The 21,882-nt window shown below is 42.5% G+C and overlaps 1 protein-coding gene across 1 annotated transcript; it reads right to left on the reverse strand.

The window, feature by feature from the left end:
• Positions 1–3,263: 3,263 nt before the first annotated feature.
• RP2 (RP2 activator of ARL3 GTPase) lies at positions 3,264–21,656 on the reverse strand. The gene is made up of 5 exons (XM_015851197.3): positions 21,395–21,656; positions 12,640–13,305; positions 9,844–9,958; positions 8,632–8,717; positions 3,264–5,887 (listed from the first exon to the last, which is right to left on the reverse strand). The coding sequence occupies exons 1-5, from the start codon at positions 21,515–21,517 to the stop codon at positions 5,804–5,806; spliced, it is 1,074 nt and encodes a 357-aa protein (XP_015706683.2). The 5' UTR covers positions 21,518–21,656; the 3' UTR covers positions 3,264–5,803.
• Between the last annotated feature and the right edge of the window lie 226 nt (positions 21,657–21,882).

The raw sequence follows: 21,882 nt of genomic DNA on the forward strand, positions 1-21,882 counted from the left end.
AAACACATGCAAAGTAGAGTCTCATCTGAGCATCATCAGCTGCCTCAAAATCCTCTGTGACTAAAGTGTTCCTTTCCGACACCAAGTATTAGAAATAGGACCAAAGAACACTCAGAGCTTCAAAAGGTTCTTGTTTTTTCTAAGGCTGAAGCCGATCCTTTAGCACCTGTTGGGGCAGCTCTCAATAGATGCCCTCGGGTCACAGCTCAGCCCTTCCATTTAATCCGCACAACAGAAAAAAAGCACCTGAAGTGTTTGTTTTTTTTAAAGAAGAGATGTTAGAAATGGGGGAAAAGGGTCTCTCCTCTTAAAAAGGTCAGCACATCCAGCACATCCAGCACATCCAGACAACTGAAGTACTGGCATCGCCACAAAGTACCTACTCTCTTCAGAGCAAAACATGTGTGCCAGCTTAGCTTCCCAGGATCTGACAAGTTCAAAGATCTGTGCGCACACACAGAGTCTATTTATCTTCCTCCTTCTCAGATAGTAACATAGAATGGAGAGAATTGCCAGCAGCTTTCAAAATGTATCTATGGGTACTGGGAGTCTGTATCCTAAACACATACAAGTACCCACCTACCAATACAGAAGCAAAGATGACATCCCATAGCTGTTTTATTGAGGAAAGTCATTGTATCTCTTACCTAAAAGAGTTGGAAAACTGCATGCCCCAAACTGGGATTTAATCATTACGGTTCTGATAATAGAATCATAATAGAGTGGCTTGGGTTGAAAAGGACCACAATGATCATCCAGTTTCAACCCCCTGCTATGTGCAGGTCACCAACCACCAGACCAGGCTGCCCAGAGCCACATCCAGCCTGGCCTTGAATGCCTCCAGGGATGGGGCATCCACAGCCTCCTTGGGCAACCTGTTCCAGTGCGTCACCACCTTCTGTGTGAGAAACTTCTTCCTAATCTCTAACCTAAACCTCCCCTGTCTCAGTTTAAAACCACTCTCCCTTGTCCTTAGAAGAGAATGAAGTAGGAAGAAAAAAGAAATACATACCTCTTCTCCTGACACCAAGTCCTTTGAGGTGCTAGCATTGTGGAGGTGGTGATATGGAGAATCTGTAAAAGCATGTTTCTTTCAGTGTTTGCAGTTTGGGAACATCAGACAAACGCTTGTTTAAATACAGTTCAAGAGCCTCTTAACCTCGTTTCCTTCACTTATTAACTTCAGCAGATGCTTTTAAGGACAAGCTTCCTATAGTGGTTTTTACCAGAATGGTGAGAGAAAAAAGATCCACGTGGATTTAGAAGACTTCATTAGGACCTTTGGCAGCACCTGTAAAGTTACAGCATTGTGATTGCTTGTGCGATTGGCAAGTGGATACTCATATTTGACAGATCCTGGTCACATTGCTTAATGCATTCCAGAAGAGTAGTCAGATACTCCAGCCAGCAAAGCGTACGTAGCCAAAGATTAACACTGGATGCACTTAAAAAACCAACAACAACCAACAACAACGTACAGTTGCACTTTCTTTGTGGGCTCAGAAAACTTCAGTGTTTCTCACTTCCCCCTCTGTTTTCCCCTCTTACTCAGAACCAGCAATGATCACAGATGCATCAGCAAGACTGCATGACCACAGACGTTACTAGCAACAGCCTTCAGGCAAACAGGCATCCTGATGTAACGAAAGCAGTGCAAAGAATTCTTCTAGAAAGCTGGACAGACAGAGAACCACAAAAAAGAAACAGCACAAAGGAGTCAATAAGGAACTGAACAGAAGTCTTACAGTTGAGGAACGACTCAGGTAGACACCTGGGCTGTTTCTAGATCTTAAAGGATTCTGTTCACTCCGGCTTTATTTAATCTTCAGGGATAAAAGACTGGGGAATTGACAAATTCTACAAGGTGTTATCAGCAACAGTAATTTAAATACACACTGAAAGCTGAGTGCTGTGAGAATAAAGCCTACATGTTTAGAAGTCATCATTTGAAAGAAGAAGATAATCAGATACAGAGCTCCCCCGGAAGCATAAATCAGTAAAACTCATTTTTGCCCCTATTAGTCAGAAGGACTGAAGCACATATTTTGTAATACAAAGTTTCAAGCTCCTTTTTGGAATGGAAAATATTTGTCCCAGTTATATAAGTGCAGCCTGGTATGTGGATTACTTTTAAATCCACGCATTTTATGCATGACTATCTGGATACGACAAAAGAAAGCGGGTGGCTTCCAAGCAATTGGAGACAGACACAGAGCTTCTGCTGGTTAGTATTTGGGGGCTTGACTTCTAAACATTGAGAAAATACTTCAGCTCTACTGCAACTCAGATACTACAGTTAAAAAAGGAAAACGATGAGTGGCAACTCCGATCCAAGGGAGGTGTAAGATTTTAATTGAACCGTACAAATGTGAAACGGCTGGGAGCGGAACAACATCTTTTATTATTTAAAGCTTCCCAACTGGTCTTGTTTAAATAGCAGAATATACTGATACAGTACATTTTAGCAAGCAATTATGCTTTGTGATAGTTACCTCTAGACCATCTATGGCAGGAAAATTCTCATTTCTGATCACTGTAAAGAACTTCTTTACGGTGAGGGTGACGGAGCACTGGAACAGGCTGCCCAGGGAGGTGGTGGAGTCTCCTTCTCTGGAGATATTCAAGACACGCCTGGACGCCTACCTGTGTGACATGGTGTAGGGAGCCTGCTTTGGCAGGGGGGTTGGACTCGATGATCTCTGGAGGTCCCTTCCAACCCCTACAATTCTGTGATTCTGTGTGACTTTAAAGCTTTCACTCTACTATTATAAACATCACAACCTGTTTTTGATGTGAGCACATCACTACCGTCCATCCAATACCCAAAGGGGCAATCATAGTTAGAAAGCACAAAAGTCCTACAAGCTGAAACAAAACAAACAAGCAAACACCCAACCAACCACATGCACGCACAACAGGGAGAAGTATTTTAACAGCCTGCATTCATGTACCTCTACAATTTGATATAAGAATATATTCTGTCATATCTTATTATGCAAGAAATAAAGTTAATCATGTCCTCAGTGACTCTGGGGAAAAATCCGTGTTGTCAAAAATGTACCTTTTTGGAGGATGGATGGCTGCACTGCTGTCAAAAATGCATCTTCTTCAGTGGCTGGATGACTGCAGAGGTAATGCCTACTTTCAATTAGCTCCAAGTACCTGGCAGCTTACACTCTGTGCTTAGATGCTGAATTCTGTTTTAATATTTGATTATAATTTGCAATGATTTGCAATTGAAGAAAGTCTTCCAGAATCCAGAGTTTACATTTGCAATGTTTATTATGAAATACATTCACAGTGCAATGCAGATTACACAAAAAGCTTTACAAGAAACGCACAAAAGACTACGCGAAGCACATACCATTCAGTAATGCATACAGCATCTGACATACTCTTAGTAAGGCTAGAAGTGTCTTAACACCCATTAGCAAGAAACTGAAATCAAAAGATAAATAATTGGATTAAGAAACTCCTTCATTGTTTAGGTTTTTAAAAATTAAAACCCCTTTATGTTGCTCATCGTGCTAACGACGCAAAAGAAGCAACACTCTGCTCATTCCCAGCATGTAAAAAAGGTTTTCACTGTTTCAAGACAAGTTTAATTTTCAATCACTCGTCTTCTCCTTCATCAGAAATAGTCACATGAACCAACTCAGTGCTTGGCTTCCCCATCAGGTCGAAAATATGAAAAATAACCTGTAAGATACGCGTGATGGTGGGTCAGCACGTGAGATTAAAAACACTACATGTAAAAGTTTGGAGATCGAGATGATCCAATACACGTGCTGCTCAGAGAAGGTACATAGTGACCATTTTGAAGTGCATTGCACAGCTTTATTCGTATCAGAAAAATGCATTGACGGCACGGACCCAGAATAATCGCAGCAGTATCATTCATCGATGAGCTGTGCTGGTGCTTTGTGCACAGGCCTAAGATTTGTAGCCACTTTCCACAGCCTCACCTCACATACCATACAAACAAATAATCCTAGCTGGCTAAGAGCAAATAAGTGGCAGTTTCTTCTACCAGTCAGACTCAGGTGGCAGTTTCATTTTATTTCACTCTATCGAATAATAACATTTTAGAAGTGACATTTTTCTGACCTGCAGTGTGCTAATGGCTTAGTAACTTCAGGAGATATCCTTCCTTATTTAATCTATGCATGACTTTAATGAGAGGTCCTAAGGACATATTCTCAATATCTAGTTTAAACTAAGGGCATGTATTTGCATAGTAGCAACAAAATGACAGCTCTGAACATCTCTCGGGCATGACAGAATTATCAAAGAAGATGTTACCCTGAAATTCATGTGCTACTTCTAAAAGCAGCTAAGAAGAGGTGTGTATTCAGCCTCCCACTTGTGGAGCTCTAAAGCTGTGGAATGGATGAACTGTGCATCTTCACTGAAAAAAGGTTTCAAGATCTTTCTTGCAGAGGGACGGTGCTAATGAGGACATTATTGCTTTAGCATCTCAGCACAGCCAAAGTGTGTTCAAATGATCGTAAAGGCCGCACATACTGCCAAACCACAATTTTAATTAATAAATTCTGTTTTGTGCACTTGCATGCACAGCCTGTTCAAGAACTACAGAGGGCTTGGAAACCCAGACATAAGCGTTAAGTTCCTGAAGAAAAATCAGTGGGGAACTAATATGCTAAAAGAAATTAAGTAATCATATACTAAACATCAGTAAAGATACGCATCCTAATATGCACTAAATAGAAATAAGCATCCTTACTGATGGCTATTCAAATAAATCCAAAATGACAGTAGCACTTCTTAAGTCTGTTTTCGGAATCAATCTGTAAGCCCTACAGCAAAGCGTAATATTCTATAGCCAATTTTCAGGATTACTTTGGAGCGCAGACCCCTGCTCTCAAGTCTTAACAACAAAGAGCTTTTTTAATGCCATCAGAGCCTTTTCTCTGGTCCCTGGTTGCTGTACGTCCCTTATAGCAAGTAACAATGTGCCAGTGTCGTTACTCCCAGAGCTCAAGGAAATCTCAGGTATATCCCATACGTGGCATGGGAATACCAGAGGCAGATGCATCACCAGAGACCCTGAACGGACCTTAGAGCTCTACATTTTCAGCTGAGTACCCATGATCAGAGCTCATCTCAGAGCAAAGAGCCCAGCAAGTGCTCACTCACCAGACTGCTCGAATGACAACTCTGCATAAATACCCCTGCAAACTAATTGATTCCAAAAGGATGCCGAAGCAGAATAAAGCAGATGCACATTTGTTTTAAAGTCATGCTCTGCTTCTGAAAGAACGTTGCAAGAAAAATCCATCTCAGACTAAGCTTTCAGAAGAACTCATCAAATACAGTTTCCTCCCTGACCTGCAATGAAGACAAATACACACATAGGGAAGTTTTGAACAATGAGTGTCACAGGAATATGCTTTGCTAAGAAAGTGTCTAAATTAAACTTCACAATAATGAATGTATCAAATGTATATCGGCATTGCACTTTTCACGTCTTCCATTAAATGTCGACAAAAAAACATTCAAGTGTCAATAAACATTTAGAAATCACTGTAAAAACAAGTTAGTACAAAACCTCTGTGGTTTCTGGAGCTGAAGGGTAAGTCTTGAGCACAATGCACACAAGGAGGTAATGTTGTTTACTCCAGTTCAGGTAATATGGTATTAAAACCATCGAAAGCTTTATAAAACGAATATATGAGCAATATAAATCCAAATGACAAAAATTCTCTGATACTACCGCAGTATTCAAACTAAGTGACATTCAAGTGCTGAGACAAACCATACACGAACACTTCTGCGTTAGACTTCACATTCCCATCTGCATATCAGCAAAGTTGTAGAAGTTGTCTACATCTTGAGATGCCGATGCCTTGCTCTCGGACACAAAAACCTATTGTATCAAACAAGGAAACAGTTACGCATCATTAATAAATAAGTTCAAGTAGTTTTTTGCTTGTTTGGAGCTAATTATGACCAAATCTCTTGGTTTCTAGGACAATCAGCTTCAAGAACTTCCAGCAAATTAGCTACAACTGTCCCAGGCACTGCCCAAATAGATCAGTGGAACAGACAGAAGGGTTGTGGAAGTTCATCAGTTTCTTCATGTTCAACAGACTCAACAAATAAACGACACTTTCAATCAAAACACTTGGATTCTTCTTATTATTTTTTACTCCTCTGTGGGAAATTCCCACCCACTTACCATATCATATGTGTTAGTGCAGCAAACAGCTATTCTGAAGCGCACTGGAAGTACAAAAATGGGCTATTCCAGATAATCACGCTCACACAGTACTACTTTTCTGCTTCACGTCAGAGTACCGTGTCAACACAAACTATGACAGTTCCTTGAATTGGTTTACTCTAACGTGTTTCAGGATGAATATTCTGTTATCCATCAACTTCTGATTTCAGAACAAAGTTGTCTATTCCATCACAAAGCAAGTAGCTTCCCAGACTACTGCTTGCAAGCACTGTTGATTTCTGCTTGAAAGGACTTGACAACACCAACTATTTATCTGGCAGTTTGTTGATGCAACAGCAATTTGTACCAAGGTCATAATAGTTGAATACGTTCTTTCACTATCCTTCCCTACCAGAATATTGCAATACAGATTTTGCAGAGGATTTTAAAAGTGATGAGGTCAATAGATAGATGGTACAAGAAAGGCACTCACAAAGGGGAAAATAAAGAAGAAAGAAAAATAAAGGACATCTCTACCAAGACAACACAAATCAGAAGTTGTTATGTGTATAGCACAAAAGGTCTCTTTGAAACACATTGTTTCTACTAAGCAGCTTTAAAAACTCTTCCAGTGCTACTGATGATGATTTTTTTTTCTACACATACTAGAGTATCTCAACAGGTATATTACATTTATTTCAGAAACAAAGATTTGGTTAAATTAAAGTTATTAATGGATGAAGTTAATAAATTAATAGTTTTGAAATGCGAGTGTAACTAGTTACTTAAAACCCGACTGATTTCCTTGCAAAGCCTTACAGGATAAATGCCTTCCTAAGAGCTTTTGTCAGTGCTTTGTGATCAAGAATACCTATAATTCTTTCTGAGCACTGTAACAGCTCTCAAGCTGTCCAAACGATAAAGGCAGCCAGCAGTGATGTGAAATCACTTTATAGAGCATTCCTGAACCTGCTGGTAGTAGTAATAAGTCCAAAGTCTGCCATTCCCTACATTATTTCTAAATTAAGTCCTAAGAAAGATACATTTCCTAAATGTATCCTTATGATATTCAAGTAGCTAGAGATCCGTGCACAAATGTAGCATTTATCTGATATTTTGGGTTAAATTGTATCTAAATAAAATACAGATAGGAATCCTGAAGTCTTGCTTCTCGATATGGCACAGCAATTATTTAGAAGCAGAGGTGGGTTTTACTACGGAACCAGTCTGTAAAGAGAAGATGTAAATCCAGGGGCAGGAAGTAATTTCACATTTGGAACCCTGAAGAACAAACATTACTTCAAAGTCTGAAGTGCATAGTTTCTGAGGTTTCTGGGTGCACCCCAGATCAGGGCATTCACTGTGTTATGACAACAGACGCCAGCCATTTTAATGAGGAATGTGTAAGTTTTTATTTGTTCTAATAATTAATACAAGATCGACCTTTGAACTGAGAAACTGAGATCTAGAAGAACGAGCTAATTATGTACCCGAGCTCTCAGTTAAAGAACTGATTTATATGGTAACATTTGTGGATATTACTTTTGGGTGCCAAGAGAGAACCAGCAACATCACAGCTCTGCCTATGCTGCAGTCCTAGTACTTCCCAAGTTCAGAGAACCAAAATCTAAACTTGCTGCACCTCAGGCTTTGCTCACACAACAGCAAACACAACAAAACCCTCAACCACCAGCTACATTTCAGATGACATTACAAGGCTGTTTTCCAGAATCTGGGCAGTCTAATTCCTGGAGTAATCCTTTTGAGATGAACTGAAAGACATCAAGGAGCTGTATGGACACTAAGTCCCAAAGAGTTTAGAAACAAGAGGTTTGCCTCTTTCCTATTATCAGTAATACTGCTCCCTTGCAGTGCTCCAATTGTTTCCAGACGCTTTCTCAAATCCACTGCCATTCAAAAAAAGAAAAAGAGCAGACAGCAAGCAAAAAGGAGACGTGGTATAAAGGAGGTACAGTAAAACAAGTTGACAGAAGAGAAGAAGCAAATGCCTTTGAAGGAAGGCACACTGCAATATCCTTTACAGCAAAAGTAAATCTTGAGAAAAGTTGAAATACTATTAAACCCTGACAAAGATGCGATACTGAAATCTCCTTTATGATGTTCTGCTCTGTAAGACTTGGAGCAGAGCTTTACCCTGTTAAATTTATACAATTTGTTTTTACCGCTATGTGGAAAAAGCTTCAGGTGAAAATCTTCTATTTTTTTTAATAGATATGGGAATTTAGTGCTTTCTTTAATAGGGGCAATTTTTATTCCCTCCTGAAAGCAAACCTGAGTTTTGAGCAAAACAAACAAAAAAACATGACTAGAATATCTAGATGATGCCATTCTGAAACTTAAAATTCAGTACATCAAAACTACAGCTTGACTGTGAATTATCTTAGATGTCCTTTAACATGTTCTGCTAATAAAGCAAAACACCAGCTTACCTTGGTTCCATTGAAAACATCATTCACAGTGTTGCGACATCCTTCCACAGCACCATCTCCATTGAACTCCAAAGCAACGACTGGACCTAGAAGATCATTTCATCTGGAATCAATATCTACTTTTCAGACTGGCATTAAAACATTAGAGTTCTCATCCCTTGGGGAATCGTGAAACACACAAGAATCATTTCAATTATTTTGTTTGAGCAGCCATAATACAGAATAAAGAAACACTTAACCATAGCTTCGAAGTATGGTGATGTCTGTGCAGAAAATATCTGCAATTCTATGCTCACTTTTGCAGAGGCTCTAGGAGGTTTCCTGTTTTATTTCTTGAAAGGCGGCAATGGCACAGAAATGCTGAAGAGTGGAGGGCATCGTGCAAGTGAGTCAGATTCTGCTGCTCAAATAGTGAGCCATTTCACAGACATCTGCAGCATGGCTGAGTCATTCAGGCATTTTTACTTCAGTACCAAGATAGCAAACAGTCTGATTTTCAGACTTGTTCTCACCCACTATTTTCAGATCCCCTTTCTCTGCTTTCATTCTGAACGCATTATTCCTTCCCACATAGGTGCAAAATAGCCCTTAAACTATTTTTCATCTGAAAAGTATAACTTCTGTCCTATTCCTGCAATAAGCATCACAGACCTCTTGCATTACTGTGAAAAAAAAAAAAGTCACACGTTGCTCCTAAGTTTGGGAGCACGTTCTGAGCTTCAGCTTACAACAGATGGCAAAACGACATTACTTCTATAGGAACAGATAAAAAAAAAACTGATTACAGCCAAATCAGCAAAACCGCTTTTCAAGTACTCTGACAGAACACTGTTTATAAACAGGAATTCAGCACTTGCCCGTTTTATACACATCCACGCTGATCTGCTTTAATATGCATACACAATACTGAAAAGCCAGGCGCTGTACCTGCAATTGTGATAAGCTAATGTATTCTTATTCTAGAGAGATGAGCCTCTGTTGACCAGCCCAAACAGATCTGCTTATGCCTCAGCTCCTAAGTGAATTAGTTCATTTTGGATGCCTTCAGTTTTCAGTGCTTAAATGAAGCTTCCACACATCACCTCAGCTGGCTTTACATTACAGTTTTCTCCTTCATTCTTCCATCTTCTCCTCTTTCACCTTCTCCAGAACACTCTACTGCCAGCTAGATTTCTGCACTAAGAAGAGAAACAAAAGTATATATAGTCTCACCTCTTTCAAGCAGTGGAATGAATTCTGATGCACACTGTTGGAAAACTCTCTGAGCATCCTCGGCTTTCATTGAGACTTCTTTGGTCTGTACCAGCTGAAAGCCTTTGCCAGTCATCTATTAACAGATAAAGAATTCAAGCTAAAAACATTTCTAAGGCACACAGCTCAACTTCAGTCCATTTCAGTACAGACTGGATACTCATTTCCCACATACATTAATTCACGGAGTAAAAAGACCCTTTTTACTCTTTTCAAAGACCATTTGCTTTTTCTACATTTCTGTTTATTTCCATTCCATTCATCCAAACTTGATCCTTTGTCCCAGTGCACCTACAGAGGTAGGTGTGAATTTTGGTTTTATGTTATGGCCCGGGGTTGTAGTTTTTTCCACAGTCTCTCACAAGCTGAAACTAACAGGAGTTAAAAGCATTCAGCATCTGTAGTTGAGCAGTTTGTTCTCATTGGACTTTAATAGTTCAGTCAAGCATTAGCTTAAATGCGTATCTATTCACTACTGAAGTTTTCCATTTTGGAATAAAAAGTTACAAGCTCTCAAACATACACAGCTCTTTAATCCAAACCTAGTAGAGATACTGAAGGTACACTGTCCCAGTTTTGACTGAGACGGAGCTATTTTATTCATAGAAGAAGATCTAGTGAGATACTACGTTTTGGCTTTAGGAGAAGCAACGTTTATAACACATCAGTGCTTCCAGTTGTTGCTGAGCAGTGTTGCACAGAACCAAGGATGTTTCAGTTTCACAGCTTGTCATATTGCAGTGGCTGGTGAGGGGGGCTGAGGGGACCCAAGGAGCTTGGAGGGAGCAGAGCCAGGACAACTGACAGAAACTGGACAAGGGGATATTCCATAACATATGACAGCATGTGAAAGAGCTATAACCTTCAGCCAAAGGGAGATGGCTGGGGGCAGCTGCTAATCAGGGGTTAGCTGGGCATTGGTGAGTGGGCAGTGAAGAAATGCCTGTGTATCACTTGTTTTTATGTTCACATATATTTATTTTTGGCTCCCAAACATGAAATAATTGAGGAGTTGTCACAACTGTACCCAGTAGAGCTGGTGCTGGGAGTGGAACAATATGGAACAATACAGGCAAAAGCAAGAAACAGTTCAACAGACTTTAATCTTCAGTAAATATTTTAGAAGCATGTGAGTATATGACCGCAGAGCAGAGCAAACAAGCAAACACTCACCAAACTGTCAGGGAATTGAGTAAAAAAGCCTTGAGGATCTGTGATAACTGCAGGACGTATATCATTACTATTACCTTCCTCCCCCCTTTCCCAGCCCCCTGCCTTTTCTGTCCTAGTAAATAGCTTTTATCTCAACCTATGAGCTCTACGTTCTTGTTTGTTTGTCTTCACACACCCCTGACCCCCCGATTCTCTTCCCCACCCTACTTGGCTGGCAGGAGGAACAAACAACTGTGGGATGCTTAGCAACTTGCTGGGTTAAAACCACAACATGCATGCAAAAGAAACAACTATATTTATACTTCCAAAACATTAACTTACAGAGTAGTAAGATTTCCCCAGCATTTCACTAACTAGTCATTTAGAGTCTCCTTAACTCTTCTTTTTAAGGAGGGACTAACAGGGGAGAATACAAATAATACCTTCTTTACCATAGCTAACCATTCATCAGAAAAAATAACCCTTACTTATCTGTGTACTGAAGTAGCTCCATCAAATCTGATAGGGATGGGGGCAGGTGAAGCAGGGAAACACCCTAAAGCTCTTTTTTTCCCCCCTCTTGTAGTTAAAAATTGAAAGCAAGGAGCCCCATCAGTTGTTTGATTGCTCACATAACACTAGGATCAGCAACTTCTGCAGATACTCCTCTCAAGCTGTAAGCTGTAATTCAGTTATTGGCTCTGCTCTGTCATCCCTGGCACTCCAGAGTGCTAAAAGCAGCCAGCCACTCCCAGATTTTAGCCCAGTGAAGACCAAACTCAGCCCATCATAGGAGCTCCTGCCTTACAGGAAAAAAAAAAAATAAAGAAAAAGAAAAGAAGAAATGCCAGCAGCAGCTATTTAAATAATCAGAGACAGCTGACCAGCTGTAACAAACACTCATTGAATTCTCCAGAAAAAAATTCCAACACTGGATGGCAAGGTTATGGGATAGATAACATCTAACATGTTATTTTTAAAAGTCTCTGTTAGTGCTGGCAAAGCTTTCAGGGCAAATAGCACTGATAGACTTTGGGGGCAATAAGTTAACAAGTTTATTGGCTATTGCCTTTCACAAGCATTGATAACCATTTATTCTATACTTGGCCAAGTTCATTAATGAACTACACATTTTCCTCAGTGTAGGTTTGATGTGCTGTACTAGAAAAATACACTGCAATTATTAAAGAACAAATGTGCCTATCACAGGATGTCAGTTGTAAGATAACTCACTCAGAGGGTGGTGACGCACTGGAACAGGTTGCCCAAGGAGGTTGTGGATGCCCCATCCCTGGAGGCATTCAAGGCCAGGCTGGATGTGGCTCTGGGCAGCCTGGGCTGGTGGATGGTGATCCTGCACATAGCAGGGGGTTGAAACCGGATGATCATTGTGGTCCTTTTCAACCCAGGCCATTCTTTCGTAACTGTTTAATCAGGATGAGCTCCATTCGCTTATCTTGCTTCAAGGTTTTAACAGTGCAGGTTGATTAATATGGTTAGCAGACAGGCAGAACCTCAGCATTCTCTCTTCAGTAAGCACCAAGGCTATCCAGCTAAAGTTCAATTAGAAATTCATAAAGTTGAACAGAGAAAAAGGTCACTTACCTCATCAATTAGCTTTCTGGCATTTGCAGTTGTGTAGTCACCAGCAAAAAACACAGCCAAACACGATTCATCGCTGCTCTTCTGTCTCTGCCCTCGAGTTATTGGTATTATGCTCTTCATAGCATCTGTAGAAATTCTGACAGCTTTCAGCTCTTCAGAAGTGGGCAGAGGAACGTAATCTTGAACCACAGCATCCTCAGGCAAAAGGCCCCAGTTCTTTTCTCCCGACACAGGAGTAAAGTCATGGATGTTGCTCCACGTGTTATTGAAGATACTCAGTCCAGCATCTTTAAATTGTAAAGCAAGCTCAGGATAATAGTACTGGAAACAACCAAATTTCATACCTGAGGAGGATTCAATAATGGGTTGGGTGGCACAGCACAGGAATACCTCCAGCTTCCTGCAGTCCCGAGTGCGAAATTGTTGGCAGGCTACTATGCATTTGCAATCTTTGCAGTCACGGAAAAACACGCTGCCTTTTATTGGTCCTAAAAAGATCCGGCAGTTTACACAGTCATCGATAGTGATTGTAGCAGAATGGTCAAATATGTAGATGCTGCAATTCTCACAGTCCTGAATGACAAATTGTTGTCCTGCTACTTTTCCAGGGAGTCGACCCACAGTTTCACCTTTCAGTCCAGAAAAAGTGTAATCTTTTGGATCAACCTGAAGGAGAAAGGAGAAAAAACAAAAGATACATGAAAGTCTTCATGTATAGAGAACATTATAATGTCAAATGTTAATTGATTTGGATTATCTGAGATATTACAGAACTGTACAAGATAACTTGCCAGAAAACTTCTAAGAGCAGATATCAGAGCGATGAAAGATCCTTTTTAGCTGGGCTACTGGAACACACAGTATTAAGGTACAACAGAGAGCTGAAACTAAACTTCTAGATAACCCAGGAAGAAAAAACAAACAACCAAATCCCACAGCAACTCAGTTTGTTCTTTAGAAAGGAAATGGGAAGGGGTTCTAAATAGTTTCTACAGGAAAGATGGTCCTGAGGATTATGGTGATAGCAATAATAAATGAATTGGCCGGTAGCAGTACACATTCATAAAGCTGGGAAGACACAGTACTTCCTTTTCAAGTAGCTTTCTTGGTCTTATGTTACCACGCCTCAACACATTGCAAGAAAACATTGTTGCTTTCAAGCGGTATCTCCATCATTATGTTTGCAGACAACAAAGAGCTTGCTTATCCATGCCACAGCATTATCTTGTGCTAACAGCAGCAGCTATGTGTTAGCTATAAGCAACAAGCAAAGACTATGAGACTATTGGCATGCTGGCACACAGGTCATGTTTACAGACCTCTCCTCCTCCACTCTCCAGAATTATTCTGCCTGCAAGAAAATCTGTGGCCCTCCCCGTGCTCAGAGCAGTGACCAAAGAGCCACACAATGCTAAGGATGGCACTTGATGCAACTGGGCAGCGTGAATAATACAGTAGCTGCAGTCAGAACACCAAAGGAATCTGAGCTGGGTTCCTCCTAGTTACATGACTGTCGAGGCAACTGTGCTTCCCAGAGCAAATTCTACTCTGCCCTCTTGTGAAAGCTTATTAAAACAGCACTCACAAGCACACAAGTACCTGAAATATTCTAACACCGGATCATTTCCCAAACCTGCCATTTCAGCCCAAAGGCCTTAAAGGCTCGCTGGGCTGCAGGCAGTGATAAAGCACAACGCCAGGTCTTGCACAGCTCAACCGGTAAGAAATTCCTCCTCCACAGTATTTGGAACATTCACATAAGATTAGAGACCAGAAAAAGATCTCTGCTTTCTAAAACCACAAGCAAGTAAGTTCTCCTAGAGCATTTATGGATGGATGTGCGTGTTTATAATATATGTAGAAACATAAATATTCATTTACAGCCTTGGGAGACGGTGGTAGTGCCTGGTAAATGATACAGAGGAACAGTTACTTCCCTTAGGAAGGAGAAGCTCAAAGTTTCCAGAACCAACAGCTTTTTATATAAATGTCACGCCTACTTGTGTCCTTCTAAACAAGCCTCTTCTAAATGCCTCAGGGACCCTATTAGTTTATCCAACATTAAGTCCTTACAAAGACCTGTGAAACAGCTTTCCCTCACTGTTTTAATTAGGCCTAAGTGAATGGCACTGGTTTGTCAGCTAACCTGCAGGTGACAGAATCTCAGATGAGAGCACTTGAGAACAAGTAACACAGAGTTCAATGCTGCTCTGTATTTAGACTGAGCAGCAAAATCAGCTGATTTCCAGATTCAAGAGCTCGATTTTGTTTCCCTGATGTGAATGAAGAGCTGTGCGCTGATGCAATTCTTACCTCTAAGTTTGTTCCCACTCTAGGGAGTTGGCCAATTTCCTTTTATTTCAGTGGCAGTTCCCTTTTCAAAGATCAGGAGCACTTACTGACTAACACAACCTTTGGAACCAGAGGGACTGAATGAAGTAGTGTGGCACTTCCCCTGCCACATTGGGTTACTGCCCTTGAGAGCAGTCAGTAACCCAAGAGGCTGGAGTATATCTGAGTACTTCAGTTCCCTTGGGTAGAGGAAACACCTTAGAAAAACATCAGGGTAGAACTGTAATTTTGAGCATGCATTCTGGTGGACAACAGATTGATCATGAGCCAGCAGTGTGCCCTTGTAGCCAAAAAAGCCAATGGCATACTGGGGTGTATCAAAAAGAGCGTGTCCAGCAGGTCAAAGGAGGTGATCCTCCCCCTCTACTCTGCCCTGGTGAGGCCTCATCTGGAATATTGTGTCCAGTTCTGGGCTCCCCAGTACAAAAAAGACAGGGATCTCTTGGAAAGAGTCCAGCAGAGGGCCACTAAGATGGTGAAGGGCCTGGAGCATCTCCCCTATGAGGAGAGACTTAGGGAACTGGGTCTGTTTAGCCTTGAGAAAAGAAGGCTGAGAGGGGACTTAATTCAGGTCTATAAATACCTGAGGTGTGGGAGCCATAGTGGTGAGGCTGGTCTCTCTTCAGTAGTGCGTGGGGACAGGACTAGGGGTAATGGGATGAAAGTACAGCATAGGAAGTTCCGCACGAATGTGCACAAGAACTTCTTTACAGTGAGGGTGACAGAGCACTGGAACAGGCTGCCCAGGGAGATGGTGGAGTCTCCTTCTCTGGAGATATTCAAGACCCGCCTGGACGCCTACCTGTCTGACGTGGTGTAGGGAGCCTGCTTTGGCAGGGGGGTTGGACTCAATGATCTCTAGAGGTCCCTTCCAACCCCTACAATTCTGTGATTCTGTGATTCTAACATCTGTTTATACACTTATCGCTGAGCTTCATGCTTAACAGTCCTCAAGTCTACAGGTATCACCATGAGGTTAATACTCCACTGACTCACCTTCTTTCCCCTGAGACAAACTGTACTAATTGCTTAAGTTCCATCTTTGCAGCTAAAAAGCAGGCCATGAAAAACAAAAGCAACAGAAGATAACATCTGAAGACTCATATAGTGAGAACCAGAGATACGTAGATTCTCTCCCTACTTATCTGGTACAACTTTGTTGTAGAATCTTATGCACATGACAATAGAAAAATCAGTTTGATAATTCACCTACTTATCATTCACATTGGGATAAAACTTCAAAGAATTGAAGGATTTGTAAACAGTTCTGAAAGCCCCTTTCCCCAGATTGGTGTAATTCCAAACAGCCACAGTATTTCTAGGTGTAAGTTTTAATGCTTTCAGATGAATTGAGAGAGTTTTAGAGCAGAGAGAGATCTGCATTAGTAGATACAAACACAGCTCAAGAGCTGAAAACTTCAATTAAAAGCGCTATGTTTAGGTTCAGGAATAATTCCATAAAGTAACCTAAAATAACTAGATACGATGACTAAAAAAACCCAAAACAAAAGTCCCTTCTTACACAATAGTCCTTCTTCTTAACAGAAAAAGGGAAGTCTCATCTGCAGTCATTGGAAACAACACTGCTGGTAAGTCTCTTACAAAGGAGTGGAGAACATATGAAGCAGTGATTACAAAGCACAGAGAAGTGACAGCAAGAAAAAGTTTGCCATGGATGAACTTCTTTACAGTGAGGGTGACGGAGCACTGGAACAGGCTGCCCAGGGAGATGGTGGAGTCTCCTTCTCTGGAGATATTCAAGACCCGACTGGACGCCTACCTGTGTGACGTGGTGTAGGGAGCCTGCTTTGGCAGGGGGGTTGGACTTGATGATCTCTAGAGGTCCCTTCCAACCCCTACAATTCTGTGATTCTGTGATGCTCTGAACTCTAGGAAGGTCTGCAGCAACAAGTCTCACTGTAGCATGCAGTTTTTCTTACTGTGAACAACCAAGAAGGCCAGAGGCCAGGCAGGATGGCTGAAGATGAAGTATCTCTTCAGCCCTGGCAGCTTCCGCTAGGAAGAAGACTGAGAGGTCTGAGAACCTCACAATTATCAGTGCTAGCTGTATCTGGAAAGGAGTCTTAGTCAGCAACGACTGGCCTCTACTAACAAGAAGGCACTGCAGTTTTTAATGGATGGTGGCTCTCCCTTAGTTAACTGTACATAGCCTTCAAAGCAATGACTTTGAAGTCTGCCTAAACAACCCACATAAAGATCTTTTCTTAAATAATGTCCTCAAAAATCACTTCCTATCTTTCTAAATGATAACAAATGATAGTCCCGCTACAAATTCATATACAGTTAAGAGTATGTAAGAATTGGCTGCTGACACAGTGACATCAAAAGCTGCAGTGATAGGGCAGGCACACAGACTTAAGAGGATTTATGTGCTATTTTTGTCAATGGGGGAATTAAAAGAAAGGAAGCAAAAGAAGTGCATTCCAGGCCTAGGCAATGCCTCACTATCAGATTGAAATGGGATTGGTGCCCTTCAGCACTGCATTGCAACAGCCCCCAGAGAAAGTGTTAGTTGAAGTTACTCACCTCTGCCTGATTTCTAGGTTCCCAGCAGTAACAAAAACTAGAAAGCGGGACAAGATCTGCAGATTCTAGCCACTGTCATACAGTTTTTCATCTCAGAGCATCTCCAGTACACTTTGACTTTAAATGCAACCAATATAACAGCCAAAAGACATGTTTCATTCTATCCTTCAGAATCCTTCCCTTCTTTCAGAGGACCAATAATAGCGTAGAACAGACATGGGCAGACTTGTCTGAGCAACAAACTGCTGCCAGATACTGCAGGGAAGGGAAGGGAAGGGAAGGGAAGGGAAGGGAAGGGAAGGGAAGGGAAGGGAAGGGAAGGGAAGGGAAGGGAAGGGAAGGGAAGGGAAGGGAAGGGAAGGGAAGGGAAGGGAAGGGAAGGGAAGGGAAGGGAAGGGAAGGGAAGGGAAGGGAAGGGAAGGGAAGGGAAGGGAAGGGAAGGGAAGGGAAGGGAAGGGAAGGGAAGGGAAGGGAAGGGAAGGGAAGGGAAGGGAAGGGAAGGGAAGGGAAGGGAAGGGAAGGGAAGGGAAGGGAAGGGAAGGGAAGGGAAGGGGACTACAACACACTTTCATCAGCCTTAACTGAAAATATCTTTTCAATATTAACCCGTTGACTTTCTCAACTGGTAGATCACATCTTGAGAAACACGGCAGTAGTTTTTCTGGTGCACTAAGAAGCCTAAGGGAGATGTATCAGATCTCAGGACACCTCCTCCCACTGCTTAGTTACAGACTAATCAAAAAGGTTAAAGTGGTGTTTTATTTGTTCAAAAATAAAGTATAAAAACGTCATGTGAAAGAGACGTAGGCAATGCAAGAAGACCTTATCAGCTCAGAGCACTGCAGCAGAATCACCAAACGTGAAGTAACTAACAGAAAACTGTGATTTATGTGGTGAGTTAAAGACCTGTTTGTGAGGTTCTCTTCTTTGGTTGTGGTTTGGTTTTTCATTTAGTTGGTTTTTTGCTATTGCTGTAGTTATTATTCCGGTTCTGTATGCCAATGCTGCTTAGCCACTAAGAATACAGAAAGGCAGGAAAGGAAAAGGGAGACCAAGACCAGAAGTGCAGTCTTGTGTTGTAGATGAAATTATAGCTGAAGGCCAAGGTGATTCTGGCATCACCAAGTTCCTCTTTCGCATTTGGCCAGAAAGGGATATGACAAGTCTCCAGGATGTTACGTAGTGAAAATAGTCTGTAACAGGCTGTGCTCTATCACAGAATCACAGAATCACAGGATGACCCGAGTTGGAAGGGACCTCAAGGATCATGTAGTTCCAACCCCCCTGCCTGGCAGGGCCACCAAACACACACATTTACTAGATCAGGTTGCCCAGGGCCCCGTCCTGTTGCAGAACGGCGGGAGAAAAGCAGACAACCACACCTGTCATTGACATATGATCAGCTATTCTCGTTTATTCCTTGGCTGCGTGTACCTTTATAATACAGATAATTAGCTCATACATATTGCAAAAGCGGAGCTCATCATTGGTTCCCAATTACATACCATCCCCGAGTATCTTTGCAGCTTGTTGTTATCATCCTGAAAGTTACTCCCTTGCCGAGTTCACAAAACCATGGCTAGTTTCTCACCATCCCAGGGCATCCTGTTGATCTCACTGTCCTTGCAGGTGGCATGGCTGCTTGATTAACTGCACCGTGTTTACGACCCTTCTCAGCTAGCTGTAAAAAACACTCTCTACACCATCCAACCTGGTCTTGAACACCTCCAAGGACGGGGCATCCACAACCTCCCTGGGCAGCCTGTTCCAGGGCCTAACCACTCTCCTAGTTATTTATCTGGACTAAGAATCCCATCGAAACAAGAAACAGAACACGTTTTGTTTTCAGAATAAGTTCTTCATGTCTTTCCTTACTTTCAAGTAATCTAACAGCATCTCAAAGCATTTCATATTTAATTTTATACAATATGGTCCAATACCAGGGCTATTACACTGGAGTTATATGGTCACAAAGTCTTTGTCATACTACTCTTCAGCTACACAACACCAGCAGTAATCTTTTTTTTTTTTTTTTTTTTCCCCAAAGAACACAATTAGGACAGCCTACACTAACAATGCTGTGCTTCAGAAGTGGAAGAATTAACTTTGCTGGAAGAAGTGCTCAAGTTCAGAGCTTCTGCCAGCACAGCTGTCAACTAGCAGTCACTTCGTTTCACATCCCTGTACAGACAATCATGCACACACACACAGTATCACAGTCTCATGCAGTTTGGAAGGGACCTTAGAGATCATCGAGTCCAACTCCCGGGATTCAAACCTCCTGTGTAGCAGAGCGGCACTTCTACCACTTGCGCCCGGTGTGCCCATGTTGTGCTGCCTACAGTAAGTATGTCAGCATAGCTTGAATTAACAGGAAGACAACTGGAGCCTCTGTGCAGTGAGATTTATCCATCTGTAATAATGTACACTGGATATCCTGAACAAACTGTAGACATTTGCACTCTGCTTGCAGCGCTGCACTACATAACCAGAACAGCATCGCTGTGTGTAATAGCCTGAAATTAGAACACACTTCACTCCTGACACGCTCGTATTAAAAGTAACAGGAAACGCTAATGGCTTTTAAAGTTCACATCTTCTGACTGAGTTGATGTTTTCAGAGTTCAGAACACAAATCTGATGATCAAGGAGCCCCAGCGCCACAAGTTTTCCAGCTGCCACCAATCAAACTTTGCTGTCAAATACAAATTGTGGAATGAATAAGTATGCTTATGTGTGCTGCATAAAAAAGAATGAACCAGCAATAGAGAGCAGGATGCGTCTGAGAGAATACCTAAAGCTACCACACGAACACTTAACACAGACTGTGATCAACAAATGCAGTGCAGAAAGAGCTCAGCGTTCCCTTTGCCTAAAAGTCAGCATCTCAGCTCTGCTCTGCTGGTTTAATGTACCAAGCTCGTAGTTAAAGACAAAAGTAAGGTTGCAGAGAGCAAAAGAAATGGTCTGGCTCATGACATAAATATTCTTGATCTGTGTTGTACCAAAGTAAGGAGCTAATTTGATGGCTTCTGCAGTTCAGTAGAACAGCCCAAACTTACTGATTCTTCCAGTTTTTCTGAGTATTTCATACAGGGAGGAAGTTCTACATGCAACACATTACATGCTTCCCCACAGTGAGAGTTTGTTCTCACTATAAAACCTCATGTTAGCTCGATCCTGCTCCCCACATGCTAACAGCCACCTCCACAGCAACAAGGTTCATTGCCCTTCCAGTCGAGTGTGTCTGTACCCCAGTTTTCCACCTGTTACACAGTTTTAGAAGTTAGTGCCATGTAAGTAAAACAGCATGTAGAAAGGCTCGTACGAGTTAACCTTTAGCTGATGAATATGCTCTATGATTAGGTCATATCGTTTTGAATGCTCATTTAGTTACGTACTTTGGCACACACTGTACTTACTCTAGGGCAGGTTCTCAGTACAGCGCTCTCTCACCATAAGAAGCCTCCACAAGAACCCTACAGAACAACGAGCCCAGTCCAGCTCAGCCCTCTTTATCCTCAGGATAAAGGCTACACCACACAGTCCCTCGCTCATCTCCAACACAGCTTTTCTTAATCCACTTGAAATCCTTAGGAACCAACCCGGAACACCTCACCAAGTTTAGAAACACAAGCGAGCTGCGCATTCACATGAGCTCACACATCTTCCTTTTGACACTTGGACAACACGGCCTAAAGGTCTGGGGGCCCAGACAACGAAGCTCACACCAGACCGAGAGCGTATTCTCCATGCTAACGGGTCAGGCTGCCTCGAGGCGAGGACGAAGCCGAGGCTGCCGGCACACAGCCTGACAGGAAACCACACTCCGCTCTCCCTCCCCTCCGCCCCGTACCTTGGCTCGCTGGTCCCAGCTGTACTGCGGCGCCTTCTCCTCGCCGGCCGCCGGCTCCTGGCTGGCTCCTTGCTGCTGCCCGCCCTGCGCCGGCTTCCTGCGCTTGGAGAAGAAGCAGCCCATGGCGGCACCACCGCCTCCCCGGCAACCGAAAACCGCCTCGCGTTCACTGGAACCGCCCGACCCGGCCCGGCCCAGCCCGACCCGCGGGGAGAGGCCGTGCGGGACCCAGCGCCAGCGCAGCGCCTCACCGCCCCGCCCCGCTTCCGCCTGCACCGCCCGCCTTCGTCTCCCGTAGCGACCGCGACAACTGGAGGCCCGGAGAGGCGGGGAGATTTGTGCGGACTAAGTCGTGTTTTACATGAGTCTACCGTCATTCCGAGACGTTTTCTCCCGGTTTTAACGGAACAGAATATCCCAAGGTGGAAGCGACCCACGAGGATCACCTACTTCAACCCCTGGCCTCACACAGGACCACCCAAAATTCA

The sequence above is a fragment of the Coturnix japonica genome, chromosome 1 (genome assembly GCF_054131305.1).
Source record: "Coturnix japonica strain WE chromosome 1, WE-NBRP24, whole genome shotgun sequence".
Lineage (NCBI taxonomy): Eukaryota > Metazoa > Chordata > Aves > Galliformes > Phasianidae > Coturnix > Coturnix japonica.